A 26222-nucleotide genomic window follows, 5' to 3' on the forward strand; every position below is an offset into this window, starting at 1 on the left:
GAGAGAGAGAGAGAGAGAGAGAGAGAGAGAGAGAGAGAGAGAGAGAGAGAGAGAGAGATCTGGAACAAACAATTCCTTAGGAGATTACAGCAGTTTCTTGAGACCAATTCAGCCTGTGGGGCTACAAGCTAGACAGAGAGGTGCTATAATGGTTCAATTCTGGAGTAGGACTGAGAAAGTACAAGTCAAGTCCTATGACAAACCTTTAAAAGGAGTGGACAGGTTTAGCCTGCATAAGAAACGATTGAAGATATATAATGATCTACCTTCTTCAGATATCAAACGGGTTGTCGTATAGAGAAGGAAATGGGCTTGTTCTCTGTTACCCCCCCCCCCAAAAAAAAGGCAGAAGTAAGACAGTTGGAACTACAGAGTATATTCATCAATAGAAGAGAATATTTATAGCTTCGGGTTAAACTGTAGGATCCTTGCAGCTCTCTGAGCTTGGTTGTTTTTTGAAAATGCTTCACTACCCAAGTAGGTAATATTATCAGTGCCCCAGTTGGGTAATGAAAAGTCTGCAAGAAAACCACCAAGTTCAGAGATCAGCAAGGACCCCAGAGTATATTCAGTTTAAATATTAGGAGAAATTTACTAATAGTAAGATTTGTCAACCAATGGAACAGGTTTCAGTATGGTATGGTATGGTATGGTATGGTATGGTATGGTATGGTATGGTATGGTATGGTATGGTATGGTATGGTATGGCATGGCATGGCATGGCATGGCATGGCATGGTACGGTACGGTACGATGCGTCCCCACCTAAGTTGCATTAACAGAGGCATTCAATTGAGATTGGGTGAGGTACTAATACCACTCTATAAAGCCTTAGTAAGACCACACCTAGAATACTGCAACCAGTTTTGGTCACCACACTATAAAAAAGATGTTGAGACTCTAGAAAGAGTGCAGAGAAGAGCAACAAAGATGATTAGGAAACTGGAGGCTAAAACATATGAAGAACGGTTAAGGAACTGGGCATGACTAGTCTGGTGAAGAGAAGGAGCAGGGGAGACATGATAGCAGTGTTCCAATATTTGAGGGGCTGTCACAGAAAGGAAGGGGACAACCTATTTTCCAAAGCACCTGAAGGGCAGACAAGGAATAATGGATAGAAACTGACAAAGGAGAGATTCAACCTAGAAATAAGGAGAAATTTTCTGACAGTGAGAACAATAATCAACGAAATACTGTAGATTGCCTTCAAATATTGTGGAGCTTCATCACTGGAAGCTTTCAAGAAGAGACTGGACTGCCATCTGTCAGAAATGGTGTAGGGTCTCCTGCTTGGGTGGGCGGTTGGACTAGATGACCTACATCTAGTCTCTTTCAACTGTGTTATTCTATTCATCTCTGGAGGTGTTCAAACATGTTTTAGTAGATCTTGCATCAAGTGGGGGATGGGCAGGATGAACTCTGTGGAACTATCCAGCTCTATCATTCTGTGATACTACCCTGGAATCAATGACTCAGTGGGTGAGCTAATGATTCATTTGGAATATGGCAAGGCTTTTGTTCTAGAATAAAGAATATGAATCTGCTAGTAACCATTTTTCATTGACTTCTCATTCAACGGATCCTAATTCAAAGGTCTATGGAGATTCTCAATCATCCAGGTCATGGTTGTCCCAATGGTGCTTTTCAAAAGGCAACTGGACATCTTGGTTGAAAGAGTTAAAAGAGTTGGATAATGTGATTAAAGAGGTCATTTAATTCTGAATTTAAACTAAGTCTCTCAGCAGCAGGATTTCTAGTCAGATGGGCCCCCGTAGTGTCTCCAAGTGCATATATTTGCTTTATTATTCTGTGGTCAGGGGATTGTCTTGTTGAAACTTTTTTCTGTGAGTTGTGGGACTGTGCTTGAATGAAACACCCTCTGGGGTTGTCATTCCTGAACTGCAAGTGGCTATCGAAACTTTCTTATCTCACAAGAGCGTTTTCAGAACTTAGTAAGCTGTTACTTCAGAACAATGTTCCACTTGGGCAAATAGAGAACATGACACAATTTGGAAAGGTGAACTGAAAATCTGGCAGAGGAAAACCGAAGCTAACAAGATCGCTTCTTTCTGCCAGAATCCCCCAGCTGGCATACAATGAACTCTCTGTGGGACTGCCCTTGAAGACCATGCAGAAGTGACAACTTGTTCACAATGTGGTAGTGTGAATAGTTATGGGCATAGCTTAGTACATCCATGTAACACATCACTGCAGTTACCAGTAGCTATTGGATGCAGTTCATGGTGCTACTTTTCATCTGTAAAGACCTGTAGAGTGCACTCAGTGGTGGAATTCAGCCGGTTCGCACCAGTTCGGCTAATTTTTGTTGCCCTGGCCCAGAATGGACTTCCGGAAGCAGCATCTACACAGAGAACCAGTTGTTCACATATTTGAATCCCACCACTGAGTACACTGTAGATTAGAACATGGATTGCCTACCTCCCATTATGTTTATCCTTCCAGTAAGATCCAATAGGATCCAGAAATGTGCCTTTAATATCAGAGCTTCTACAGCAATATTCCCTCAAAATCTGCAGAGATCCAGGCTTGTTTGCCTTCAAGGAAGCTCTGAAGATCTATCTAGGTGTAACCTATAGGTTGCACTTTTTGAATTAGTTGCTTTTCTTTTCTCCACTGGAATTCTTTCTTCAATTGTTCTATTGTTTTTCATCTTTCCTTTCCTTCCTCTTCCATTTCTTTCTCTACCCCTTTCCTTTCCCAGTCTTTCTTTCTCTCGTTTTGCACCCTCTCTCTCTCTCTCTCTCTTCTTTGCCTGTCTTTTTTCTTTTTCTCTTTTTTCCTCTATTTCTGACTTTCTTTCCCTCCTTTCCTTCTATTCTCCCCCTTTTCCTTCTTTCTTTCTCTCCTCTTGTTCTTTCAGCCTTTCTTTTTCTTTCACCCTCTCCCCCCCCCTCTCTTTCTCTCTCTCTCCCCTTCTCTTTCCCCCCTCATCCACCCCTCCCTGCCCGTTTCTGACTCACTTTCTCCGTGTGACTTTTCTGCCTCCAAGGATCACACCCGCAGCCGAAGGAGGGCCCTTTACTCCGAACCCACCCAGTCGGCCAATTCGGGCTGAGGAAGGTGGAGCGTATCACGTGGATATATAGATAGGGTGGAGGGCGGGAGGGGGAGAAGATTTCAGGCACTCCAAGCTGTCGCCGGGCTACAATAACATCGCTACTCCTCTATCCGTCAGTGCATCAACTTCACCATGGGGAAGTTACTTGGGCTATGCGCTGTGGTTCTGGCTTGTATCACTATTGGTAAGAGGGACAATCCGTCGCGTTGCGGAACTCTCTGGTTTTGCCTATGACCCTCCGCTCTCCTTACCCTTCACTTCTTTTTTTCTCGTTCTTTTCTCATCCTTCTATTAGTTTGGTTGTTGCCTGGTTTTTCACCAGGAGATCTCTCTCTCTCTCTCTCTCTCTCTCTCTCTCTCTATCTATCTATCTATCTATCTATCTATCTATCTATCTATCTATCTACCCCTCTCTCTCTTTCTCTCTCTCTATTCTCTATCAATCTCTATTTGTCTGTCTGTCTGTCTGTTATCCCTGGGTTCAAAACTATTGGGCAACTATCCGTTTACTTATTTGAGCTTTCAAATGGACAAAAGTACAGTGTCCTTTCTTTGGGGCCCCTCTGTCCCAAAACACATTGGGAATTAGGAAAATAAGTGCAATTTGGATAATTAGGCTAATGTTATTTTTTTTTTAAAAAAAAAAAGAGCAAACAAATGCTTACTTTAACAAATGCAGTCCACAAAAAATGTTCCAAGGGTTATGTCCGAAGCAAACAGGATGGCTAGACATGTTTGGATGTCTTACTCAAGCTATTTTTGATAACTGTCACAAGAGGAAGCTGCTACAATCGGCCTTATTGTGCTCAAAGACCTAAGGCCCTCATGAGATTATTATTATTTGCTTGTAGAACAAGTCTGAGTGAAAACAGCTGAGAAACAGTGCCACGAAAGTAGAGAAATTCAGAAAGAAAAAAAATAGCTCTGTGTGTGTGTGTGTCTCAAAAAGGGAAGATCAGGTTTACTAGCATATCAGTAAGAAATGCAAAGAGATAAGCCCCCCCTATAGAAAAAAGAATATAGCTATTTCTCAAAAACAGGGATGGAAGCACCTCTCAAGATGTGTTTCGGCCAGCTTCTCCTTTTTCCCCACACCTTAAGTTTATTCTGTCTCAGTTCCTGGGTTGCTCTTAAAAATAACATGTCTTTAAATTAATATGTGCCTCCAAGGATCACACCCGCAGCCGAAAGAGGGCCGTTTACTCCGAACCCACCCAGTCGGCCAATTCGGGCTGAGGAAGGTGGAGCGTATCACGTGGATATATAGATAGGGTGGAGGGCGGGAGGGGGAGAAGACGTTTGCCTACATGTTTCTTAATACATACATTTGGAAAGAAGCTTCTGTAGCATCGTATAATTTTTCTCTGCCCGCTCTGTTATCACACACAGATTTTGTGTGCACTTTTCAGTGCATACTTTGTATTGAGTTGCAAACTGCATTGCAAATTCAGTAAAGCCTGAATCCTGGTTTGGGGGTGCGCGGGTGTGTGTGTGGGGGGGGGGGGGGTTCAGTATATATAAGGAAGTGAAAATATCATTGTTTCCCACTAAATTGATGTAGTGTTTGGTGTCATTAATAAAGAGCAACAGCCGTTGTTGTGCAACAGGTTCGTTTTTTCTTTAAAAACAAAAAAAACCCAGGTGAAATTGGAAATAGAATGCAGCCCAAACGAGTTTTCTCCTGGCCAAACACCTATGAACTATGCAAAAGTCAATGAAAGATTTAAATCCATCAGGGGGGGGGGGGCGGAATGTTTTGAGACATTCATCCCAAACAGCAGATCAGCTTTATAGCAAACAACCTACAGCTTAAAATAGATCAGGGTGGGTGATCTAGAGACGCAAAACCTCACACGGCCCAAACTAATGCTGGCTTTGCCTTATGTGTGAATAAATACCTTCTTTTAAGATGGTAGATGACAGCCTGAGTAATAGTTTCATAATTTAACAACATCCCGCAAAGTATCTCTGCCTGCAGACTAACGACATCATAAAGAAACAGGCTAGATAATTAAAGAAACCTGTTTGCCCTGGGGAAGGATTTGCATCCACAGCTTTCTTTGGCTGTAGCAACTGAAGAAGGGAAGTAAGGTTGGAGCAATCAAATTTGTTTGGGTGTGGAGCTGTATTTTTTACATCCACCAAACAAAAGCAGGGAGTATACATGGAATCCCAGTTCCAATCTGTGTAATATATTGGTGGGCTGTGGTCCAATCTGCACGATTAGTGTTGGCTAGGGGTCTTTGGCAAATATCTTTTCCAGCTTTCATGTGGATATGGGTGTGGTACAACCCAGGTCACTAATCTAGCCCTGGAGCTCCATGTGCCGTTCTTTTGAAGCAAGCTGCCATGCCCTGCTTGTAAACAACATTCCTCTTACATAAGAAGCCTTACAACTAGGGCAGCGGTTCTCAACCTATGGGATCGATCGACCATTTCACGGGGGTCGCCAAACAAGGCTGTCCGCCATTTTTTTCCCCTTCTCCGGTGGGTGCCTTACCTCCCTTGAGCTGGGCCAGCTGGTGGTCGGCCTGCTCCGTCTCTGCCGCTTGCCAGCTATGCCTCAGCCGGCGCAGGGGGCGGAACCACGCATGCACGGTGCTCCCTGGCAGGGAAAGTCCGCGACTTACGACCGGTTGGGTAGTCCTCGACTTATGACCGGTTTAGTCCTCGACTTACGACTGGTTTAGTCCTCAACTTACGATCGGTTGGGGGTCGCAGCATTAAAAAGGTTGAAAACCACTGAACTAGGCTTGGCTTAAAAGCAGTTTTGTGCCTTTTTGCCTCCTAACCCCAGCCATTCCTACCAAAAACTCAGGATACCCCCCAAACTTTGTCCTAATTCTTCTGCTTGGGGGAAATCTGGGGCAATTGTTTTACAAAATGTCCTAGAAAAAATTTGACACGCCCAATCCCACAAATAGAGAGAGGCTACTTAAGACTCTTTAGACTCTTTCTCCAGTCTGAAAAGCATCCTGAATTTTATTATCTGCAACTTGGGGTATACTGTAAATTTTAACCTATACACAGGTGTTATCTTGGAAAGAATTGTGCTTGAAATGGAATCTGAATGTTGATGCTACAACAGAAATGTTAATTCGTCAACAAGGAATGTTCTTTTTTTTATGGTGCTACATTGTTTGTGAAAGCAAAGCCTCAGGAAATCTCTTTTGCTTTGTGATCTGAACATTAAACAAGTTGGCAGAACCGGGGTGGGTCCTCCTGCCAATTTATTTCAAAATATTGAATTCACTATTAACTCAATAGGGGGTGCCATGGCCCAGTGGTTAAGCTGACAGCCTGTGTTCAAGACCCATGTGCTGCAAGACGGGGTGAGCTCCCATCCTCACCCCAGCTCTTGCCAACCTAGCAGTTTGAAAGCATGCAAATGCGAATAGATAAATAGGTACCACCTCAATGGGAAGGTAACAGTGTATTGTGTAATTCACCGTAGAGTTATGGTGGCCACATGACCACAGACGTATCTTCAGACAATGCTGGCTCCATTGGCTAAGTAACAGAGATGAGCATCGTGCCTTAGAATTGGACACAACTGGACAGGGGGAAACCTTTATCATTATTAATAACAATAGCAATAGCATTTAGACTTATATGCTGCTTCACAGGGCTTTACAGCCCTCTCTAAGCAGTTTACAGAGTCAGCATACTGCCTCCAACAATCTGGGTTCCTCATTTTACCGACCTGGGAAGGATGGAAGGCTGAATCACCTTGAGCCAGTGGGAATCGAACTGCAGAACTGCTGGCAGCTGGCAGTCAGCAGAATTAGCCTGCAGTATACTGCATTCTAACCACTGCGCCACCACAGCTTAACTCAGTGGTTCTCAACCTGTGGGTCGGGACCCCATTTGGGGTCGATCGACCATTTCATGGGGGTCGCCAAGCAAGGCTGTCCGCCATTTTTTGTCCGCCATTTTTTTGTCCGCCATTTTTTTTCCCTTTTCCGGCGGGTGCCTTACCTCCCTTGGGCTGGGCCAGCTGGTGGTCGGCCTGCTCCGTCTCTGCCGCTTGCCAGCTACCCTCGGCAGGCGCAGGGGGCAGAACCACGCATGCGTGGCGCTCCCGGGCAGGGAAAGTCCTCGACTTACGACCGGTTGGGTAGTCCTTGACTTACGACCGGTTTAGTCCTCGACTTACGACCGGTTTAGTCCTCGACTTACAACCGGTTGGGGTCGCGGCATTAAAAAGGTTGAGAACCACTGGCTTAACTCAAAGGAACTTTATAAAGCAACTTCAACTGGTCTACCAGAACAGGACCTTCAAGGTTGATATTTGAGAGATCACTTAAATAATTAAACTCAAAGGAGAGGGAGGGTAGTCTAGTGGTTAGGGCACCAGGCTAGAAACCGCGAGACGGTGAGTTCTAGGCATGAAACCTAGCCAGGTGAATTTGGACCAGTGATTCTCTCTCAGTCTTCAATGTCAGTCAGATTTAGGGGACAAGCCAGTCGATCGATTCCTGCTGTGAAAAGGCACATAGATCTCAGTACTTGCCAGAATTTCGGGGGCCAAATACTAATCTTCAGGTTTGACTCAATGAAAACCTGAAATTAGATCTTTGATATCCCAACCCGAAATGTTATCATCACCCGCCTTTCATTGCCTGGCAATCTAAATCAAAGTCAAATGTTTACCTAACGCTAAGAATGGTTAAGAAGCAAAATGTATGGAGTGAGGTTCCTTTGCCCTTGATAAGGATTGCAGCTCCTTCATGGCAATTGGCAAGAGAACTAGCATTGCGTGTAATCACTGGATGAGGAGGGGTTTGCCTTGCCCCCTCTTTAAACCTGATGCAAGAGTTACCTTGAAAGCTGGGCACTCTCGTTCTCCTCCAGCGATTCTAAAGAAGATCATTGTTTTCAACAGTTCAAGTAGAAACAGAGAGAACTAGCAAATTGTTTCCACTCACCAGTGATGAAAAACAGGTGGGAAGCAGGCAAGATTTAGATGCATCCAACCCTGAGCCATGAATTTTTTATAGGGGTGTGAGATCTAATTGTCCTGGATCTGGCACTGACATGAATAACAGGAAAATCAATGAATACCTAGTTCATTCTTCTATCATTGTTCTGTGAGAAGACCAAAATATGTTTTGCTATAGACGTTGTCAGTTTTTCCACTGTAAGCATAAATAGGAGCAAACATTTCCCCAGAATCTCAGTTGAAATGTAGAAATGCAGGCAGTCCTCGACTTACGACCGCAACGGAGCCCAAAATTTATGTTGCTGAGTGAGAAATTTGTTAAGTGAGTTTTGCCCCATTTGACGACTTTTCTTGCCACATGTGTTAAGCGAATCGCTGCAATTGTTAAATTAGTAATACGGTTGCTAAGTGAATTTGACTTTGCTTGTTAGAAGATGATCACATGACCCTGGGACATGCAACCATCATAAGTGTAAGTCGGTTGCCAAGCATCTGAATTTTGATCACGTGACCGTGGGGACGCTGCAAAGGTCATAAGTGTGAAAAATGGTCATAAATCAATTTTTTTCAGTGCCGTTGTAACTTCAGAGGGTCACTAAATGAACTGTTGTATGTCAAGGATGGCCTCTATAGAAAACGTGTTACTAACTTAACAACTGCAGTGATTCACTTAACAGCTGTGGCAAGAAAGGTTGTAAAATGGGGCAAAACTCACTTTACAACTGTCGCACTTAGCAACGGAAATTTTGGGCTCAATTGTGGTCCTACGTTGAGGACTACCTAGATTTTAACTCTTCCACAGATTCACCCACCTACCCGCCCCTGGGTCCTCACCCTTGCAACAGGAATGCCAGCCATGCTCTTGAAAAATCTCTTAACAGGAAGTTTCATAAATTGCATTTTTCTCCCACACACAACTTCTCCAACCCATTTTTCACTTCGCAGAAGAACACTTCCCTGCTTCCATAACTTCGAGTGCATTCCCTCCAGGCCTGATTATTTGCTGTCATTAACAATTTAAAAAATCCCATCATATAGTTGAGTGCATGATCTTTTCCCCAAATTCGGCAAAGCTGTATATTTACTGATGCTTCAGACACATAAAACCCCTACCCACCCTTTTTTCTTTGGCACTTTACTGTGTAATTCTTTTGTTCACATTTAATGAAATCCATTGCTTAAGTCTTTCCTATTAGACACAGCCACACCCTGCTGTTCAACATTTTTTAAAAAATATTTTTCTTCACTCCTGTGGTGAAAGCAAATAAGTAAGGAAAAGCCGACCATCTTACATGGATTAGAACAGAGGTCTCCAACCTTTTTGATTTGGCAGCCCGGAAAGGGAAGCAGGCACCGCTACGTGTGTATGTGCAAATGGGCCGCGCGCATGTGCGCACACAAAAATGAGCCCCATGCACACGCGCACAAATGGGATGCTTGAGGGTGGGGTGGCGCTAGCGCAGGCAGGATGCTCGGGGCAGCGCTAGTGCGAGTGGGGGGTGGCCATACCTTCAGGCAGCCCAGTGGCAAAGCGGCCGTGGCAGGTTGGGGACCCCTGGATTAGAAGGTGTAATCAGAAGAGTATGATAAGACGTATTTCCAATCTTGTAGAGATGATCTGCTAAAATAGCTACTCCATCTCCCAAAGGAAGGCTGGGAATTGTAGTTCTCAGGGGCTGGGTTATCTTGCGATGTCCCTTGAAACTAATTCTTTCCAAACTACTACTACCAGGATCCTTTGAGGAAACTCTGGTGGTTGAACTTGAAATTTTATGAAATCTTGACATAAATAATATCTACATCAGGGAACAGAAAAGGCTAAGAATAGTCATATGTACCATAAAAAAATTGATCTGCAGATTAGGGCATGTTTGTTATGGCTGTTGGGAAGAAGATACAACTATGGAAGTACCGATAGTCCTTGACTTATGACAACTGAGCCCAGAATTTCTGCTGATAAGCAAGACAGTTGTTAAGTTGAGTTGTACCCCATTTTACGACCTTTTTGCCACAGTTCCTAAGTGAATCACTGTGGTTTTTAAGTGAATCATGTGGTTGTTAAGCCAATCTGATTTCCTCCATTGATTTTGCTTCTCAGAAACCAGCTAGGAAGGTTACAAATAGTGATCACATAACCTCAAACAGTGCAGCAATCATAAATACATGACAGTTGCCAAGTGCTCAAATTTTGATCATGTGACCGTGGGGATTCTGCAACAGTGGTAAGTGTGAAAACCGGTCATAAGTCACTTTTTTCAGTGCTGTTGTAACTTCAAATGGTCATGAAACGAACGGTTGCAACTCAAGGACTACCTGAGTTGAGGTTTTGTAGACCCTTTGATGGATGCATTTTAATGGGTATACTGATTTCTATATGCAGATGGGTGATATTTTTTTCCAGATTGAAAAATGGTATACGTGATATAGGTTGTCAAAGAATTAATAATATGAACGTATTCTTCAAATCTTCATCCTTAATTAATGCCTTAGATCAGACATGTCAAACTCATGACGTTATGTGATGTTGCGCAACATATCAAGATGGTTTTGCCATTGCCGGCAATGAGGTGGTCGCGGCTTCCGGATGACATGACCGGCCAATGAGGTGGTCGCGGCTTCCGGATGACATGACCGGCCCACAGGCCGGCAGTTGGACACTCTTGCCTTAGATCAGGGATCTCCAAACTTGGCAACTTTAAGACTTGTGGACTTCAACTCCCAGAATTCCTTTGGCTGGGAAATTTTGGGAGTTGAAGTCCACAAGTCTTAAAGTTGCCAAGTTTGGAGACTCGTGCCCTAGATGGTGCCCTAGATGGATTGAATTGATTAAACAATTTAGAGGACATCCAGCCCCAAGGGACTTTGAACAGCCTACACTTTAAAAGCAAGAATACAAAATCAAGAAACAGATCATAGACATCCAGAAGATAGAATGCTAGCCAACATTGGTTGGTTCACAACACATACTCAACCATAACAGTTACAGAATTCACAACGGTATTTGAGCTACAGACATGCAGCAGTTCCAATTTGATCTCCATAAAATGCTCTGAAGTGCCTTGTAGCACTGGTCTGTAACATCCCAAAGGAATTTAAGGTGCTGTGGATAGATGTGGTGTCTGCTCTCTTTTGTGAATGCTCTTCTTTGCATTCAGAAGCACCTTTTGGAGACTGAATCCAAAGCACTGCACAGATGTAAGGCTAAGCATTGTTTTCATCTTAATAACAGGGTGTTGTTTCCATGGCTTATCAAGTTGTGCAAACCCAGGCCCTTTGGTTAGCTTGTGGTTTGATGTATTATATGAACTCAGAACATGGGTTAAATTAGTCATCAGGATAAGCCATACAATAGGAACCCAGCCCCTGTAGACTTGTTTTTTCAGCTGTGCAATTATGATACTGCATAATGTTCTTCATTGTCAATTCTGCACCCAGTGATAAGTCTTAATTTTTTTAGCACGTAGGAACATGAAGTTGGATAGAACCATCTAGCACCACCCAACTCCTAAAGCAGAATCTACTAGACCAAGGGTGTCAAACTGCATCATGCCGAAGCCGCGCCCACCCCAGCTCCAGCAATGAGAAAAAAGTCATGATATATCACAACATGTCACGTGACATGGCGAGTTTGACACCCTTGTACTAACTAGACCATCAACCCAGCAATTATGTCCTAACCTCTAGGCCAAAAGAGTTCAAATCTTCTTTCTTCTAGGCAACAGTTCTTGAGATCTTTGAAGTTCTATCATAACTCCCCAACAATCAAGTACAGGTTGGTTTAAGTTATTTTTCCAATTCCTCTTAGCAGCAATCAAATGCAGAATGCAGTCTCCCAAAACATGGAGAGGAAATTTTCTAGAGTTTTAAACCATGGCTGAGATTTGACTAGACCTTTCTTCATAAACCCTTTCCAGTGTATTGATTCTGCTACTTAGGTCATGTAGACTAATGTAACTCTTATGTATCACTCCTACTATGGGAGCTCCATATGCAATTCAAGGTAGTAGTTATCTCCTAAATAGTCCTAAGCGGCAGAGGGCCTAGCTATTGAGGGAATATCTGTCCTATTTATAGCAAGAGGGTGCACTTGCTTCTGGTCGCATCATTTAAGCAATGCCAACTACTGGGAGCCTGAAAGTGGACCTTCTCAGTTGTAGACCTGTCATTTGGAATAGACTTCTTCTGCCCCCCCAAAAATCCATATGACACCTTCTTCCTATCTTTCCTGCTTTTAAAACCTGTTTTTTCCCCATGTGGATTTTGTAGTTTCCCATATGCCCATTTATATTATGTTCTGGCTTATTTTATGTATAATGTAGTATTTTTTATTTTGTAAAGCCACACAGATTTTTTTTTCTAGAGTTGGGTAGCCTGGAAACTTGGCAACCAAACAAATAATATTGACGAAACTCTTTAATCTTTTAATGCTTTTAATCATAAAGTTTTTAATGATTTCACTGTTGTTGTTTTTTGGGGTTGTCTTTGGTATAAACGTCCTGACAGAACAATTAACCAGTGGAACAACCTGCCTCCAGAAGTGGTGAATGCTCCAACACTGGAAGTTTTTAAAAAGACACTGGACAGCCATTTGTCTGAAATGGTATAGGGTTTCCTGCCTGAGCAGGGGGTTGGACTAGATGACCTCCAAGGTCCCTTCCAACTTTATTATTATTGTTGTTGTTGTTGTTGTTGTTGGATTTTTCAACTTTGCAAGCCATCCAGAGCCACCGCAATGAGAAAGATGGCTATTTTAATGTTTTTAAAAAATATATAAATGTCTACTTTAACCTGTTTAACCAGGCCAGATTCATTTCTCAAATACAAATTCTTACCTTCCTATTACCACTACAAGTTATTTTTTTGATGTCATTGCTGCTTCTTAGCAAAATTTCTTCGACATTTGTGTTTGTTTGTTTGTTTGTTTGTTTGTTTGTAAAATGTATTGGCTGCCCATCTTACAACAGGGCAACTCTGGACAGCTTACAGTCTTAAAAAGATTAAAAACTATACAAAAGCTAAAACACACAAAAAAAATACTCTGAAGATCCAGTTACTGTGACCCAACTAAAGATGCGGAGCTTGAGAACAGGATGGGGGGGAGGTGGGATCTGTTGATAATCTATCAACCACCTCCCCTGTGATGCTCCCCCATTGGAGCCCCAAGCTGACTGGCACAGCCAGGTCTTTAGGCTCTTAAGGAAGGTGTATGCTGAGTATGCTGTTGCAAGGTCTTGACAGCTCAAAGCTAGTCATTTATACTCACAGTGGAGACTGTGGCTGAATTCTACTTGCGTCTAAACCAGAGGTTGAGAACTATGGCCTCTTTAGGACTTGTGGACTTCAACTGTGGTTGGCCCAGGAATTCTGGGAGTTGAAGTCCACAAATCCTAAAAGGGCCATAGTTCCCCACCCCCACCCTGGCCTAAACCAGCCAGAAATTTCAGCCAGCCTGCTAGGAAGCAAAAGGAACTTTTCCATTCAGTCAATTGGATTCGATATATTCTGCTAGTGCTGTACTGAAACCAATAGTCTAAATGTGTGACATTAATAATAATAATAATAGTAAAGTTGGAAGGGACCTTGGAGGTCATCTAGTCCAACCCCCTGCTCAGGTAGGAAACCCTATACCATTTCGGACAAATGGCTGTCCAGTCTCTTCTTAAAAACCTCCAGGGTTGGAGCATTCTTTTCCTGCAATTCATTGTATCCTTGGTTTGCTTTGGATTTCTTTATCATTCGTACTTTTCTTTTGCAAATTACTTTTATTTGCCAGTTCCTTAAGTCGCTGCTAGCACGTATGCATTGCTTACTACTATAGCACAAGCTTCTCAGATGAGAAGTGAAATGTTTTCAAAGAAAATGCCAAGAAAGTCCAGTTGCCTTTTGGAAAAAAACACCTTTGGTGCTTTAACCTGGATGATTGAGAATTATTGAGAAACTAAAAATATGCATAGCCTATTTTCCTTTAAAATAGGACCCACCCTTACAATGTTGGGACAGTCCTCTAAAAGGGGTCTTTTTGTGGACCAGCATCAATGACAGAAGATTGGAAGAACAAAGAACAAGATTGGAAGAAATGGCTGAAAGACATGGAGGGATAACAATATACCATAGATAGTCTTCAATATGCAACCTCAATTGGTTGTTCATGCTCTCTAGCTTGTTGATTGGGACATTCTCCAACGAAAACACAGATCCAGCAGGGTGTGCAGGAAATCCTTTTATACACCCTCTCCTCTTCTTTTTTTCTGAAAGCAGGAAAAAGTGGTGTGACCAGCTCAAGTTCTCTTCTTCCTCCCATCTCATCCTTCAATTTGAGGACACACTACACAAATGAACAACAGGCTGTCTGAGCAAGCAGGAAATGCAGTTTCAGAGGTCCTGGGACGAGTTTGTTTTCCTTGAAAAGCTGTGGTTTGCAGCAGCGTTATTTTTTCCAGGCTGGGCCTTCATTTTGTTCCTGTTTTTCCAAATTTGCTCCAGCTACTCTCGACAGGCTCCAAAAAACCCCTCTGCTCTGTTTGCTTTGCTCCAGCAGAGAACAAATAGCATGTGTGATTCTTCCTGTAAATGGACTTTAGATATTTGTCTGTCTTCCACTAACATCAGTGAAGATTTGGGATTTTAGCTTCTTCACTTTTTGAGGGAAGATTTCCTTGGCAGAAAAGCAAAAATGGCAGGCCATTTTTCAGAATAAAAATAGGGTTCTCGCTCAAACAACCTAGCCTAGGATTTTTTTTTTTTTTAAAAAAATGGTGAACTTAGATTGGATTGTATTCTGCAAAGTATGTAACTGGGAGAAATAAAACCGGTAGGGCTGACTTCTTTTTTTCCAACAGCAAATATTATGAAAGAATCCATGGGAGATCAGACTATGGTTATAACTGAAGAAAGAATTATTATAGGACCCAAAGGTGCTTTTTCAAAAGGCAACTGGACGTTCTTTGTTTTTCTTTTGAAGATGTTTTGTTTCTCATTCAAGAAGCTTTTTCAGTTCTGAAGTGAAGAAGCTTCTTGGATGAAAAGTGAAATGTCTTCAAGAAAAAAACCCAAGGAAATCCAGTTGCCTTTTGAAAAAGCACCTTTGGGACAACTGTGACCTGGATAAGTGTCAATCTCCATAGATATTTAACTATTATAGGAAGAAAAGTGTTGCAGTATTAGGACTTAATTTCTCATTCATTTTCTATATAAGCATAGGCGAAAGCAAAATAACTCAATTACTGAAGAAACCATTTAAAACTGAAATATATAAGATAATACCATTGTTATTCTGAAAACATAGACAAAAGCGCCGGCATAATAAACTCCAAACATGTAATTTTTAGACGGTAAAATATAAATACATTTACAGCTACTGTCAAAAAGACCCAAAGCCACTTCTTTAACATCTTTACTTTTTTTCTGTTTCTATTTTCTTTCTTACTTCATTATTCTTCCTTATTTTCTTTGTTTCTCTTCTAGTATTGGTATTGTTTTTAATCTTCTTAAAAATTCCTTTGTGTGTTAAAAAAATAAATAAACTTCAAGCAGTGTGTTAGAAAGGCGTTTATACTGTAATATGTGTGCCTGTGTTTGGGTGGGGAGCGGGGGATTGGAAGAAAGGTTCTGTGTGAATTCTTTAGTGCTGATTGTGTTGCAAAATGCCATCAAAATTGGCAAGAGATATTGTTGGCCCAGACTTGTTAACTGTCCTTCAAACCACTGGGTTCAGAGGAAGCAGAGCTGTGGGTCAGGCCAGCAGTATAAAACTCTCATGCTTAAAAGTAGTGTGTCACAAAATCCTAGTTCTATGGAAATCATACAATCTAGTCCAGAGCTTCCCAACTTTTCCAGCTTGGCAGCCTTGATGGAAAGGGAGGAGCAGGAAAATGTGCATGCACACGATGTAACACGGTAGTTCTAGCACAAGTGGGGGGGATGTGCGCACACACGTGCGTGCACTCGCCAGCCATTCCCGTGGTCCGGTAGTCAACAGGTTGGGGACCCCTGTTCTAGTCCAACCTCCTTGTTGTCTAATCTTTTCTTGAAAACTTCCAGAGATAGAGCTCCCCCAATTCCTGGAGGCAAGCTGTTGCATTGTTTATTTGTTGTCGCTGTCAGGAAATTCCTCCTTATTTCCAGGTTGGTTCTCTCTTTAACAAGACCCCTTGCTTCTTCTCCTGCCCTCTGGTGCTTTGGAGAATAAGTCAATGTTATCATGTCCCCTTAATCCAGTGGTGGCGAACCTATGGCACGGGTGCTAGAGGTGGCACTCAGAGCCCTCTCTGTGGGCACATGCACTGTCACCCCAGTCCTAGGCCTTCATCTGGGTTTTAGAAAATCTTTTCGCTTTAGGCTTCCGCTGCCGTGTACAAAAAAAAAAAAAGGTTCAATCAATCAGTCAATTTCAACTTCTCGCAGGGAAAAAAAAGATCTTGCAAAGTTGGAATTGATTGATTGAACTTTTTAGTTCCACCCAGTCTGCCGTTACCACCACAGCCACGCCCACCCAATGGGCCACACCCACCCAATGGGCCACACCCAGCCAATGAGCCACATCCACCCGGCACTTGACGATGCATAAGTGGGTTTTGGGTTGCAGTTTGGGCACTCGGTCTCTAAAAGGTTCGCCATCACTGCCTTAATCCTTCTCCTCTAAAATCTAGATGTACCTATAGCTCTGTTAGCCATTCATCATACATCATCTCCAGACTCCTTATCATCTTTGTTGCAACGGTATAGGGTTTCCTGCTTGAGCAGGGGGTTGGACTAGAAGACCTCCAAGCTCCCTTCCAACTCTGTTATTCTGCTTTTCTCTGCACTCTTTGACAGAAATTTTTAGGAGCCCAGAAATTCTGTAGCCTCATTGTGTTGGTAGTAAGGTGGTCACCCACCTCCCCCCAGCCACCTCTCACCGCAAAAATGAATGCATGTTTGCATTTCATGGGCACATTTGCAAATTTAAAATTGTTGTTATTTTAAACTGAAGCTCAGTCTCTCTCATCTACTCAGCTATGTTTTGCTCTGCCTGATCTCCTGGGGCTGCTAACTGGGTGGGCCACAAACCCACTCTCTTAGAGCTTGCAGCTGAACTCACAACAGAACAATCTTGCAGTAAAGGATGTTTTGTGTTGTGTTGTGTTTTGTGTTTTGTGTTGTTTTGTGTTTTGTTTTGTTTTGTTTTGTAAACAGTACATCCAGCCATTCTGGTTCTTGGATGGCATTGTAGCATCTGGCTAGCCACTATAGGTATGCTCACAATTCAATTGCATTTTAGCCCAACTGGTTGAATCCAGGCCGTGTGGCCCCTGTGCTGTGCAAACTCTGAAAACTGAGTTGTGGGAAACACAATAAGGCACTTGAAATCAGGTATTCAGGTGTCAGAAGATCCATTAAGACCTTTATCCAAAAAAGGTTGTCCACCTGGTAGTTCAGTGGGTGTTAAACTGGAGGTAATTATCAGCTTACCGGGTAATTTACAAGGGGGTCATTTGGGCATATATTGAGGATAATGAAGTAATGTAATTGCTTGTTTGTGAGTCAAGGATTCAGTTTGGCACTATGGCTGCCAAGATACTGGTGTAAAACAACCGAGTCTAAGCTTTTTTGATGAGGATAATGGCATTACTTGTGATGGGCTGTCTGCTAAAACAAAGCAAGGTTATGGCATACGCTTGAAAGGAGACAGTGAAACCTGTAATTGTCTGGCAAGAACAAAGAATGCTTATTCCCAGGGAATATGCACGTGTAAAGCTTGTAACAATTCTGGGTGGTTAGAAAGCTGATAAAAGTAACAAAGAGTTAGGCATCTTGCAGACCTCAGCGAGAAGTTAGGAATAGGGATGGCCTGGAGCCAAATACAATGTGTATTAGGTAACTCTTGAAGCATTCAATAGCCAAGGCTTAGGAATAGAGATGGCCAGAGACCAATAGAATAATTGTTAGATCATTATTAAAATGTTTATTAGATGGTATTTCTTATATATCCTGCCTTATCCCGCCTTCTGCTTTAGTGAAAATATATAAAGCTTTCTTAATTCTATTGCTGAAGGTTCCTCGGCATTTTGGCCAGGACCCCTTTTCTTGGAGCGTTTCAATAAAAGGAAAAAAAACCCTGCACTTTGTGCCTGGTGTTCTTCATCGGCCTCAGCACTAGGCTCAGACCCAAATTGGGGACTGGAGGCTAAAACATATAAGGAACGGTTGCTGGAATTGGGTATGTCTAGTTTAACGAAGAGAAGGACGAGGGGGGACATGATAGCAGTATTCCAATATCTCAGGGGCTGCCACAAAGAAGAGGGAGTCAAGCTATTCTCCAAGGCGCCTGAAGGCAGGACAAGAAGCAACGGATGGAAACTAACCAAAGAGAGAAGCAACCTAGAACTGAGGAGAAACTTCCTGACAGTTAGAGCAGTTAACCAGTGGAACAGCCTGCCTCCAGAAGTGGTGAATGCTCCAACACTGGAAGTTTTTAAGAAGAAACTAGACAGCCATTTGTCCTAAATGGTATAGGGTTTCCTGCCTGAGCAGGGGGTGGGACTAGATGACCTCCAAGGTCCCTTCCAATTTTATCATTATTATTATTATTATTAAGCCTGGGGAAAGGGGTAATCAAACAGTTTAAGAACCACTGCTGTAACGCTTGGATTGCCTTGAGCTAAATGGTAAGAGATGCTGAAAAAAAAAATATCTAACTTGAATATCGTACAAGTAGCCCTTGATTTATAGTCTTTGTTTAGCAACAGTTCAAAGTTACAACAGTACTGAAAAAAAACAAATGATTAACAACCGTCCTTGCACTTATAACTGGCTCAGCGTCCGCTTTGGTCCCATGATCAAAATGTGGGCATTTGGCCAAACAGCAATGGGGGAAGCCGGGTTCCCTTAATGATTTACTTAACAACTGTAGTGATTCGCTTCACAACCAAGGTGAAAAGTGTCATAAAATCGGGCACGACCTCACTTAACAACCGCTTTGCTTAGCAATGGAAATTCTGGTTCCAGCCGTGGTCATAACTAGAAGACTCCAACACTGGAAGTTTTAAAGAAGAGACTGGACAGCCATTTGTCCGAAATGGTATAGGGTTTCCTGCCTGAGCAGGGGGTTGGACTAGATCAGGGCTTTTCAACCTTTTCACCCATGGTACCACTTTTAGGGTATGGCAATATCCGAGTACCACCAGTTGCCTAGCAAGGTGTCAAAAACGTGACCCCCCCCCCCAAAAAAGGAAAAAAGTGATAAAGTACAGGTAGTCCTCGACTTACAACAGTTTGCTTAATGACTGTTCGAAGTTACAATGGCACTGAAAAAAGTGCCCCCCAAGCCACAGCTGAGCAAGACACCTGCCTGCCCACCCAGCGGCGCTCTTCCTCCTGTCTGAGGTTTTCATTGTTGTGAGCATTTCTGTTGAGGATTGGCAGCGGGGGTGGGGTGGAGGTGTTTGGTTTTTATTCCACCCGTCTGCTGGGTGGTTGCAGCAGGTTTTGGTCAGTTCACATGACCCTGGGACACTGTGACCATCATAAATATGAATCAGCATCTGAATGTAAATCACAAGACCCTGGAGATGCTGCAACATTCCAGCTGATCGGCGCTTCTTCTGGGCTCAGCAGAAGCGCCAGGATCAGCGCAGAGCTCCAGCTGGAGCCTGGCGCTGATCCTGGCACTTTCACTGAGCCCTGCCAGCCCTGAAGAAGCGCCGATCAGCTGGAAAGCGGCACTGATCCTGGCGCTTCCGCTGAGCCCTGACAGCCCTGCAGCTCCAGCCATCTCTCGCTCAGGCTTGTGCGGTGCTGCCGCCGGTTCAGCTCATTCCCCTCCCCCGCTACCACTTTTTTAGGATGGTCGCGTACCACCTGCCAGGTGCCAATGTACCACAAGTGGTACCCGTACCACTGGTTGAAAAGCCCTGGACTAGATGACCTCCAAGGTCCCTTCCAACTCGTTGTTCTTGTTGTTATTATTACCTGATTTGAGAACAGGTGTGCATTAATCAAGCACCTGAAATTAGCAGACAATGAAACAGAGTCGTTTCAATACAAGATGGACCGCACATAAATTTAATAAATAAATATAAATACATAAATAAAACCTCATCTTGCCGGTTCCAGCTTCCCTGTTCTTTGACTGCATTGTTCTCCTCTTCTTAATCCTGCCGCCAACTTCCCACCCTCTGACGAATAACACTCGTGCAATTATTCCCAAGGAGAAATAAATAAATCTCCCTCGTGGGGCAGCCAGGGTTTGCATTGCAACCATTTGTTTGAAAGTAGCACTTTTTGCCGCATGCGGTTAAATCCTATAAGCTCAAAGGCGGACAAGTCAAGATAGGACCCTGATTTTGAAACGTCATCGCATTGCCTTCTAATCCCAGTTTGCAAGGGAATTAAGTGGTGTGTGCACCACTTTTTGGATGATCTGTGTCCACATTTTGCTGTGTTATTAAATGCAACCACAAAAAGCAATTGCCCTCTATGGTATTTCTTGCACAGTTCTAAGGTAAAGGTCCAGTCATGTCCAACTCTAGGGCGCAATGTTAATCTCTGTTTCTTGGCTGAGGGAGCCAGTGTTGTCCGAAGACAATTTCCATGGATCATGTGGCCAGCATGACTATACACCAGGGGTAGTCAACCTTGGCTCTTTTATGACTCGTGGACTTCAATTCCCAGAATTCCTGAGCCAGCTTAGCTGGCTCAGGAATTCTGGGAGTTGAAGTCCACGAGTCATAAAAGAGCCAAGGTTGACTACCCCTGCTATACACCAAAGGTGCACAGAACCATGTTGTCTTCCCACCGAAGTGGTACCTATTAATCTACTTGAATCTAGGTGGGCAGGAGCCCAGTTCTAGCCCTAATTATTATTTCATTGGGGTGGCACCAAAAGTGTGCATAGTATTGTGAATTCCAGCTTGAATTGATTTCATCTCCCTCCTTTTTTAAAAAACAAAACAAAACTTTCTTTCCATCTCAGGATCTGCTCTTCAGTGTATGCAGTGTTCATTCATGCTTTTCAATAAATACTGCAGCGCTTCAACGGTCACCTGTAAAAGCGGAGAAGTTTGTGCTGTCATCCGGGGAGCTGCTGGTAAGGATGTTTTTTTGTTTTGTTTGTTTTTATTTTTGTAATTTCTTCCCTGTCTTCACCTAGGCTGTTTCCCCAGGAACTTTAATCTGGTATGACTTTGTTTCTTGGAATAATACTTCTGAATAGGTCCCCGTAGAACCTATCTGTGGAATAAACAACCCTGGGTTTCCTAATCAACATCACGCAATGCATTAAAAATGTTCTATTTTGTTCATCTGTTCAACCATCTTTGGTCTGTTTAAGACCAACAAAGCCACATGAAATTTTTCAGCAAAAGACCCACTCAGTTTTGAGTATTTTAGACTCAAGTGTGTGGATTTGTAACATTTAGCAATATCTACTTCACACGGACCCCCTTTGGAATATCTTCTCCCCCAAAAGTGCGGTGGGCCCCCACTCTCCTTTTGGAAGAGTTTGAAGATCTGACTCCTTCAACCCGCATAGGACTTACAGAGAAGCGTGCAAGCTCAGAGTTGGCTAGACCCTCCCCCTGCCTTTTAAATTTTAATAATTCTAGACTTGTTTTATTTATATATTAAATGTGTATATATTCATTCATTTGCCAGCTGGCTTGGGGTTCCAATGGGAGTGTCCCATTCTGAAGGTAGCTAGTAGAATAAGAGAAGATCCCACCTCCACCCTATTTATGCCTTGGTCCTTTGCCTCCACATTCTCCTTCTAAGGTTGCTAATTTTAATAATTTAACTTTTTAGCACCTAATGTTTTTCATATTTTTAAATCTTCTAATTTATTTATATTGCTATTTTTGACATTGCAAGCCACCCAGAGTCACTTGATAGTGAGATCGGCAGCATATAATTTTTAATTTTTATGATTGTACGCAGCCCAGAATTACCTCAGGTAAGATGGGCAACCTATAAATTTTACAAATAATAAAATTAAATTATTAAATTAAATTAAATTAAATTAAATTAAATTAAATTAAATTAAATTAAATTAAATTAATAAAATAATAAAATAAAATAATAAAATAAAATAAAATAAAATAAAATAAAATAAAATAAAATAAAATAAAATAAAATAAAATATAAAATAATAAAATAAAATAATAAAATAAAATAATAAAATAAAATAAAATAAAAATAACACCATCCAGAATCACTCTGTATTGGGAAACACCAGACAGGGAGGAGGAGTTAAGCAGGGAACTAGTCTTATGCTTTTGGAGACTACGCAGGGACTCAAGGCTAGTTCCTCGCTTGACCCTTCCTTCCTGCCTAGCTGTAATAATGCAATAATGAGTGAGATGGGTGGTCTCTAACACTGATATATCAAACTATCAATCAGCTCTGCTGTGCTTTCTGCCCTGCTTGTTCTCAACAATGCAATAATGGTGTGTTGTATGGGTGGCAGGGAGCATTATCCATACATACCTCTCACTCTCTTTCTTTTGATGTTCCACCTAGTTGGTCAGAATCTCATGAAGAGGAAGGACTGCGTCGCTCAGGATAAATGTGGCAAGAATGATACTGAGACCTACGTGGGCATCAAATATGTCACCAGTTACAAATGCTGCGACAGCGATTTCTGCAATTCAGGGGCCACCTCTGCTCACATCTCTCTGCCTGTGCTTCTGGCCATCGCAGGCGCCTGGCTCCTTCGCTTCCTCTAATCCTCTTTCCAAGAAGGAGAGAAAACCAACTCTAGAAGGTGCCAAAGATTAAGTCTGCTATCCTTCTACTTTTTTTTTTACCTGAAAGTAACGTCCATGGAGCTCCAGAGGATTGTAGTTTTATCCAATCAAGCACTGTATTAAATAGACACTCTCGCCTTTTCTTTTTATTCAAAAATGCCTCTGTGACTTAATGAAGGCATATCCTCTCTTTTAGAGCATATGAATGAAGCTTTAGGATTTGAAGCTGCCTTAATCCTCCTCTTCCTCCTCCTCCTCCTCCTCCTCCTCCTCCTCCTCTTCTTTCATTCTCTTTGCCTTCTACCTTTTCCATTCCTTTTCCACTTATTTTCATCCTCTGCAAGCTTCTCTTTAAAACAGGGTTGGGAAACTAGTGTTAGACCAATTACAACTCCAGTAGCCCCAAAACCCATGGTCAAGAAATACTGATACCCACCTCCCTTAAGCCCCTTTTAATCTTTTTCACCCTTTGAGATTTTACACTGTCTTCCTCCTCCTGTACTAAAAGCTTCTGCCTAACCGGCTTTGTATATTATTATTATTATTTCACATTTTCAGCCCAGAGGCAGTAGTGTTGTGTTTTCTCTACAACCGTCCAAAGCCTCAGTTTATAGGATTTTCCCCAAATATGATCACGAGTTGTGCTTTTTTCCTCGGCATGGCTGGGGCCTTCTCATTCTCCCAACGTTTCTCCTGATGACAGTGTCATGTCTATGAGGGAGATAAGACAATGGAGGGTGAGTCCCCCCCCAATGCAATTCCCCCCCTCCATCCCACCCCTCATTCCACTGAAGAAATATGATCTCTGGCATGCCTGGGGCCCTAGGCAGATATTTGAAAGCTAAGCAGCAGCAGCAACCCACTGGAAGCTGATGAAAATATGCCAAGGGCTGCTATTTTGGGCTGCCCCTAAAGGCTGCATACATAACAGTCTATAAAGGAGGGGCTATGTTGCCCGACTCCTGCATACAGGAAGGAGAGTTGGATTTAACCCTATATATACCGACATTTCTGCCTTTGTCCCCAAATACTCCTGCGACGTCAGCCACATTTGGTTGCCTGAATTCAGCAGGTCCATTCAAGCACTTCTGCCTTGTCTTCTGGCTTCCCCCAAATCTGTAATACTGGTAGTCCTCGATTTACAACATTTAGCGACCGTTCAAAGTTACAGCGGCACTGAAAAAAGTAACGTGTGACCGTTTTTGACACTTATGAGTGTGCCAGCATTCCCCAGGGTCACATGATCACAATTCAGACACATGGCAACAGAATGTGAGGGATTGCAGTGTCCCGGGGTGGTGGTGGTCATGGGATCCCCTTTTGCAACCTTCTGACCAGCAAAGTCAATGGGAAGTCCGGATTCACTTAACAACCTTGTTACTAACTTACTAAGTACAGAGATTCACTTAGCAGCTGTGGTAAGAAAGGTCATAAAAATACGGCAAAACTCACTTAACAACTGTCTTGCTTAGCAACAGAAATTTGGGGCTCAGCTGTCGTAAGTCGGGGACTACCTGTATTTGCTTCCTGGAGTTACCTGGAATACGGGTAGCCCGTCTGCTTTGCCTTCACCCATTTCTTTGTTTTTCCTGTGTTGAAAATTATTCCTATTTCCATATCAGTTTGCCAGTTTGTTTTAAAGTCAACATTTATATATCTTTGCTCTGAATATATGGATTGCATCCACACACTTTCTCCAGCACAGTACAATTTTTTTTTAAAATACAGATAAGTAACAGTGGATTTTTTTATATATTATAATACATTTCTACACGTACATTCCCCACATGTGTACATCCTTGTGCTTTTTTTTTTTTTTTGCGTTGTGAAAACAACCATTGAATTTTAGATACCAGCATACATAGTAGCTCCATTCTTCATTTTGAAAGTTCAGATTAATTCAATTTGCTTTAGAACGCAAGCTGAACAGATTTCTTCTCATACTAATTTGGACAAGCAAGACGAACTAAATAAATCTCTGAACTGGTACAGTTTTCTTCCAGCTTTTAGTTTCTCAAAGGAGAACTTAATGAATCAAACTAAGCATCGTACAACCGTTGATTTCCCAATTTTTACAGAGCGCTCAGAGATGGAACTGGGAAAATGCTTTCTGATCTTTTGGATCTGCTACAGGGCAAACAAAAAATCATATCAAGGAATTTTAGGAAGTTGTAGGCAATACCTGCAGTCAAAGACTCTAAGTTTTTGGGGGAGATTTTCTTTGTTTTCCAAATACTTGTTCAACTGTCACAGAAGCCTCTTTAAGCCCCATCATTCATTTTCCTCATTAGTGAGAATAAATCAATTTATAAAGTAAAGTATAGGTTGGTCTATGATGGTAATGAAAATTTTATCTGAGGTAGTATTGAGATGGGATCTTCCAAAAAAGGGCTTGTAAAAGAGAAAGCAATATAGGATTAATTCTATAGATGAGGCAGAAGCAAAGATAGTTGGAAGAATGGAAAGGTGTAAGGAATGGTGTTTGTGTAAATTAAATTCATTTCATTTTCTTTTTGGCCTTTAATTTCTTTTGCTTACTACTTTTTATTTTTCTGCACTTTATATAACATGGCCTACCCTGAAAGGGAACAGAGAGATTGATGTGCGTATATTTACTTTTAAAAATTGCTTTAATTTTGTTTGATATTAGAATTTCAAAATGTGCTTTCAAACCATGAAAAAAGAACCTATACAGCAATAGCACTTCCATAACAAAAACGAAATGTTCATTCTGGCTACATCTTAAGTTGAAAGGGAAGAATTTACATGGAAAACCTAAGTGCATCTTAGTTCTAAATAAGATCTATTGGCTGTATGTTTATTCCCTCTTATCTGGAAGCAAGTTACATTGAACTTAATGGGTCTTACTTCTAAGTAGATATGTATACCTGTATTCTGTAAAAAAAATAAACATGAGTCCTCCACACATTTGGGTTTATTCCTTTGTTCTCTTTTCCACACCAACCTTGGTATGTTCACAGCATTCCTAAAATATTGGAAGAAACTTCCCCTTTAGAGCAGACATATTCTCCAAAGCACCTGAAGGCAGGACAAGAAGCAATGGATGGAAACTAATCAAGGAGAGAACCAACCTAGAAATAAAGAGAAATTTCCTAACAGTGAGAACAAATAATCAGTGGAAAAACTTGCCTCCAGAAGTTGTAGGTGCTCCAACACTGGAGGTTTTTAAGAAGAGATTGGACAACCATTTGTCTGAAATGACATAGAGTTTCTTACCTGAGCAGGAGGTTGGACTAGATGACCTCCTTCCAACTCTGTTATTCTGTTACAGTGGTGGGCAACTATGGTTACTTTATGATTTGTGGACTTCAACCCAGAATTCCTGAGCCAGCCACACCAAATGTCTTGGGCAATCCTTCTTTTCACTAGACTAGATATACCCAATTCCTGAAATTGTTCTTCATATGTTTTAGCCTTCAGTCCCTTCAATCGTCTTTGTCGCTCTTCTCTGCACTCTTAAA

General features: G+C 42.1%; 1 protein-coding gene across 1 annotated transcript; it reads left to right on the forward strand.

The window, feature by feature from the left end:
• Positions 1 to 3122: 3122 nt before the first annotated feature.
• Positions 3123 to 23010, forward strand: LOC107293291 (sperm acrosome membrane-associated protein 4). Its single transcript, XM_015822440.2, has 3 exons — positions 3123 to 3262; positions 20973 to 21086; positions 22514 to 23010. The coding sequence occupies exons 1-3, from the start codon at positions 3211 to 3213 to the stop codon at positions 22717 to 22719; spliced, it is 372 nt and encodes a 123-aa protein (XP_015677926.1). The 5' UTR covers positions 3123 to 3210; the 3' UTR covers positions 22720 to 23010.
• Positions 23011 to 26222: the final 3212 nt, after the last annotated feature.

Source organism: Protobothrops mucrosquamatus, unplaced genomic scaffold, assembly GCF_001527695.2.
Source record: "Protobothrops mucrosquamatus isolate PMUCROS unplaced genomic scaffold, P.Mucros_1.0 scaffold1566, whole genome shotgun sequence".
Taxonomy (NCBI): Eukaryota; Metazoa; Chordata; class Lepidosauria; order Squamata; family Viperidae; genus Protobothrops; species Protobothrops mucrosquamatus.

Coding starts and splice junctions, on each gene's coding strand:
- LOC107293291 (XM_015822440.2), top strand. CDS start 3,211: ATGGGGAAGTTACTTGGGCTATGCGCTGTGGTTCTGGCTTGTATCACT. Junction 3,263..20,972: donor TCTGGCTTGTATCACTATTG/GTAAGAGGGACA, acceptor TTTCCATCTCAG/GATCTGCTCTTCAGTGTATG. Junction 21,087..22,513: donor TGTCATCCGGGGAGCTGCTG/GTAAGGATGTTT, acceptor TGTTCCACCTAG/TTGGTCAGAATCTCATGAAG.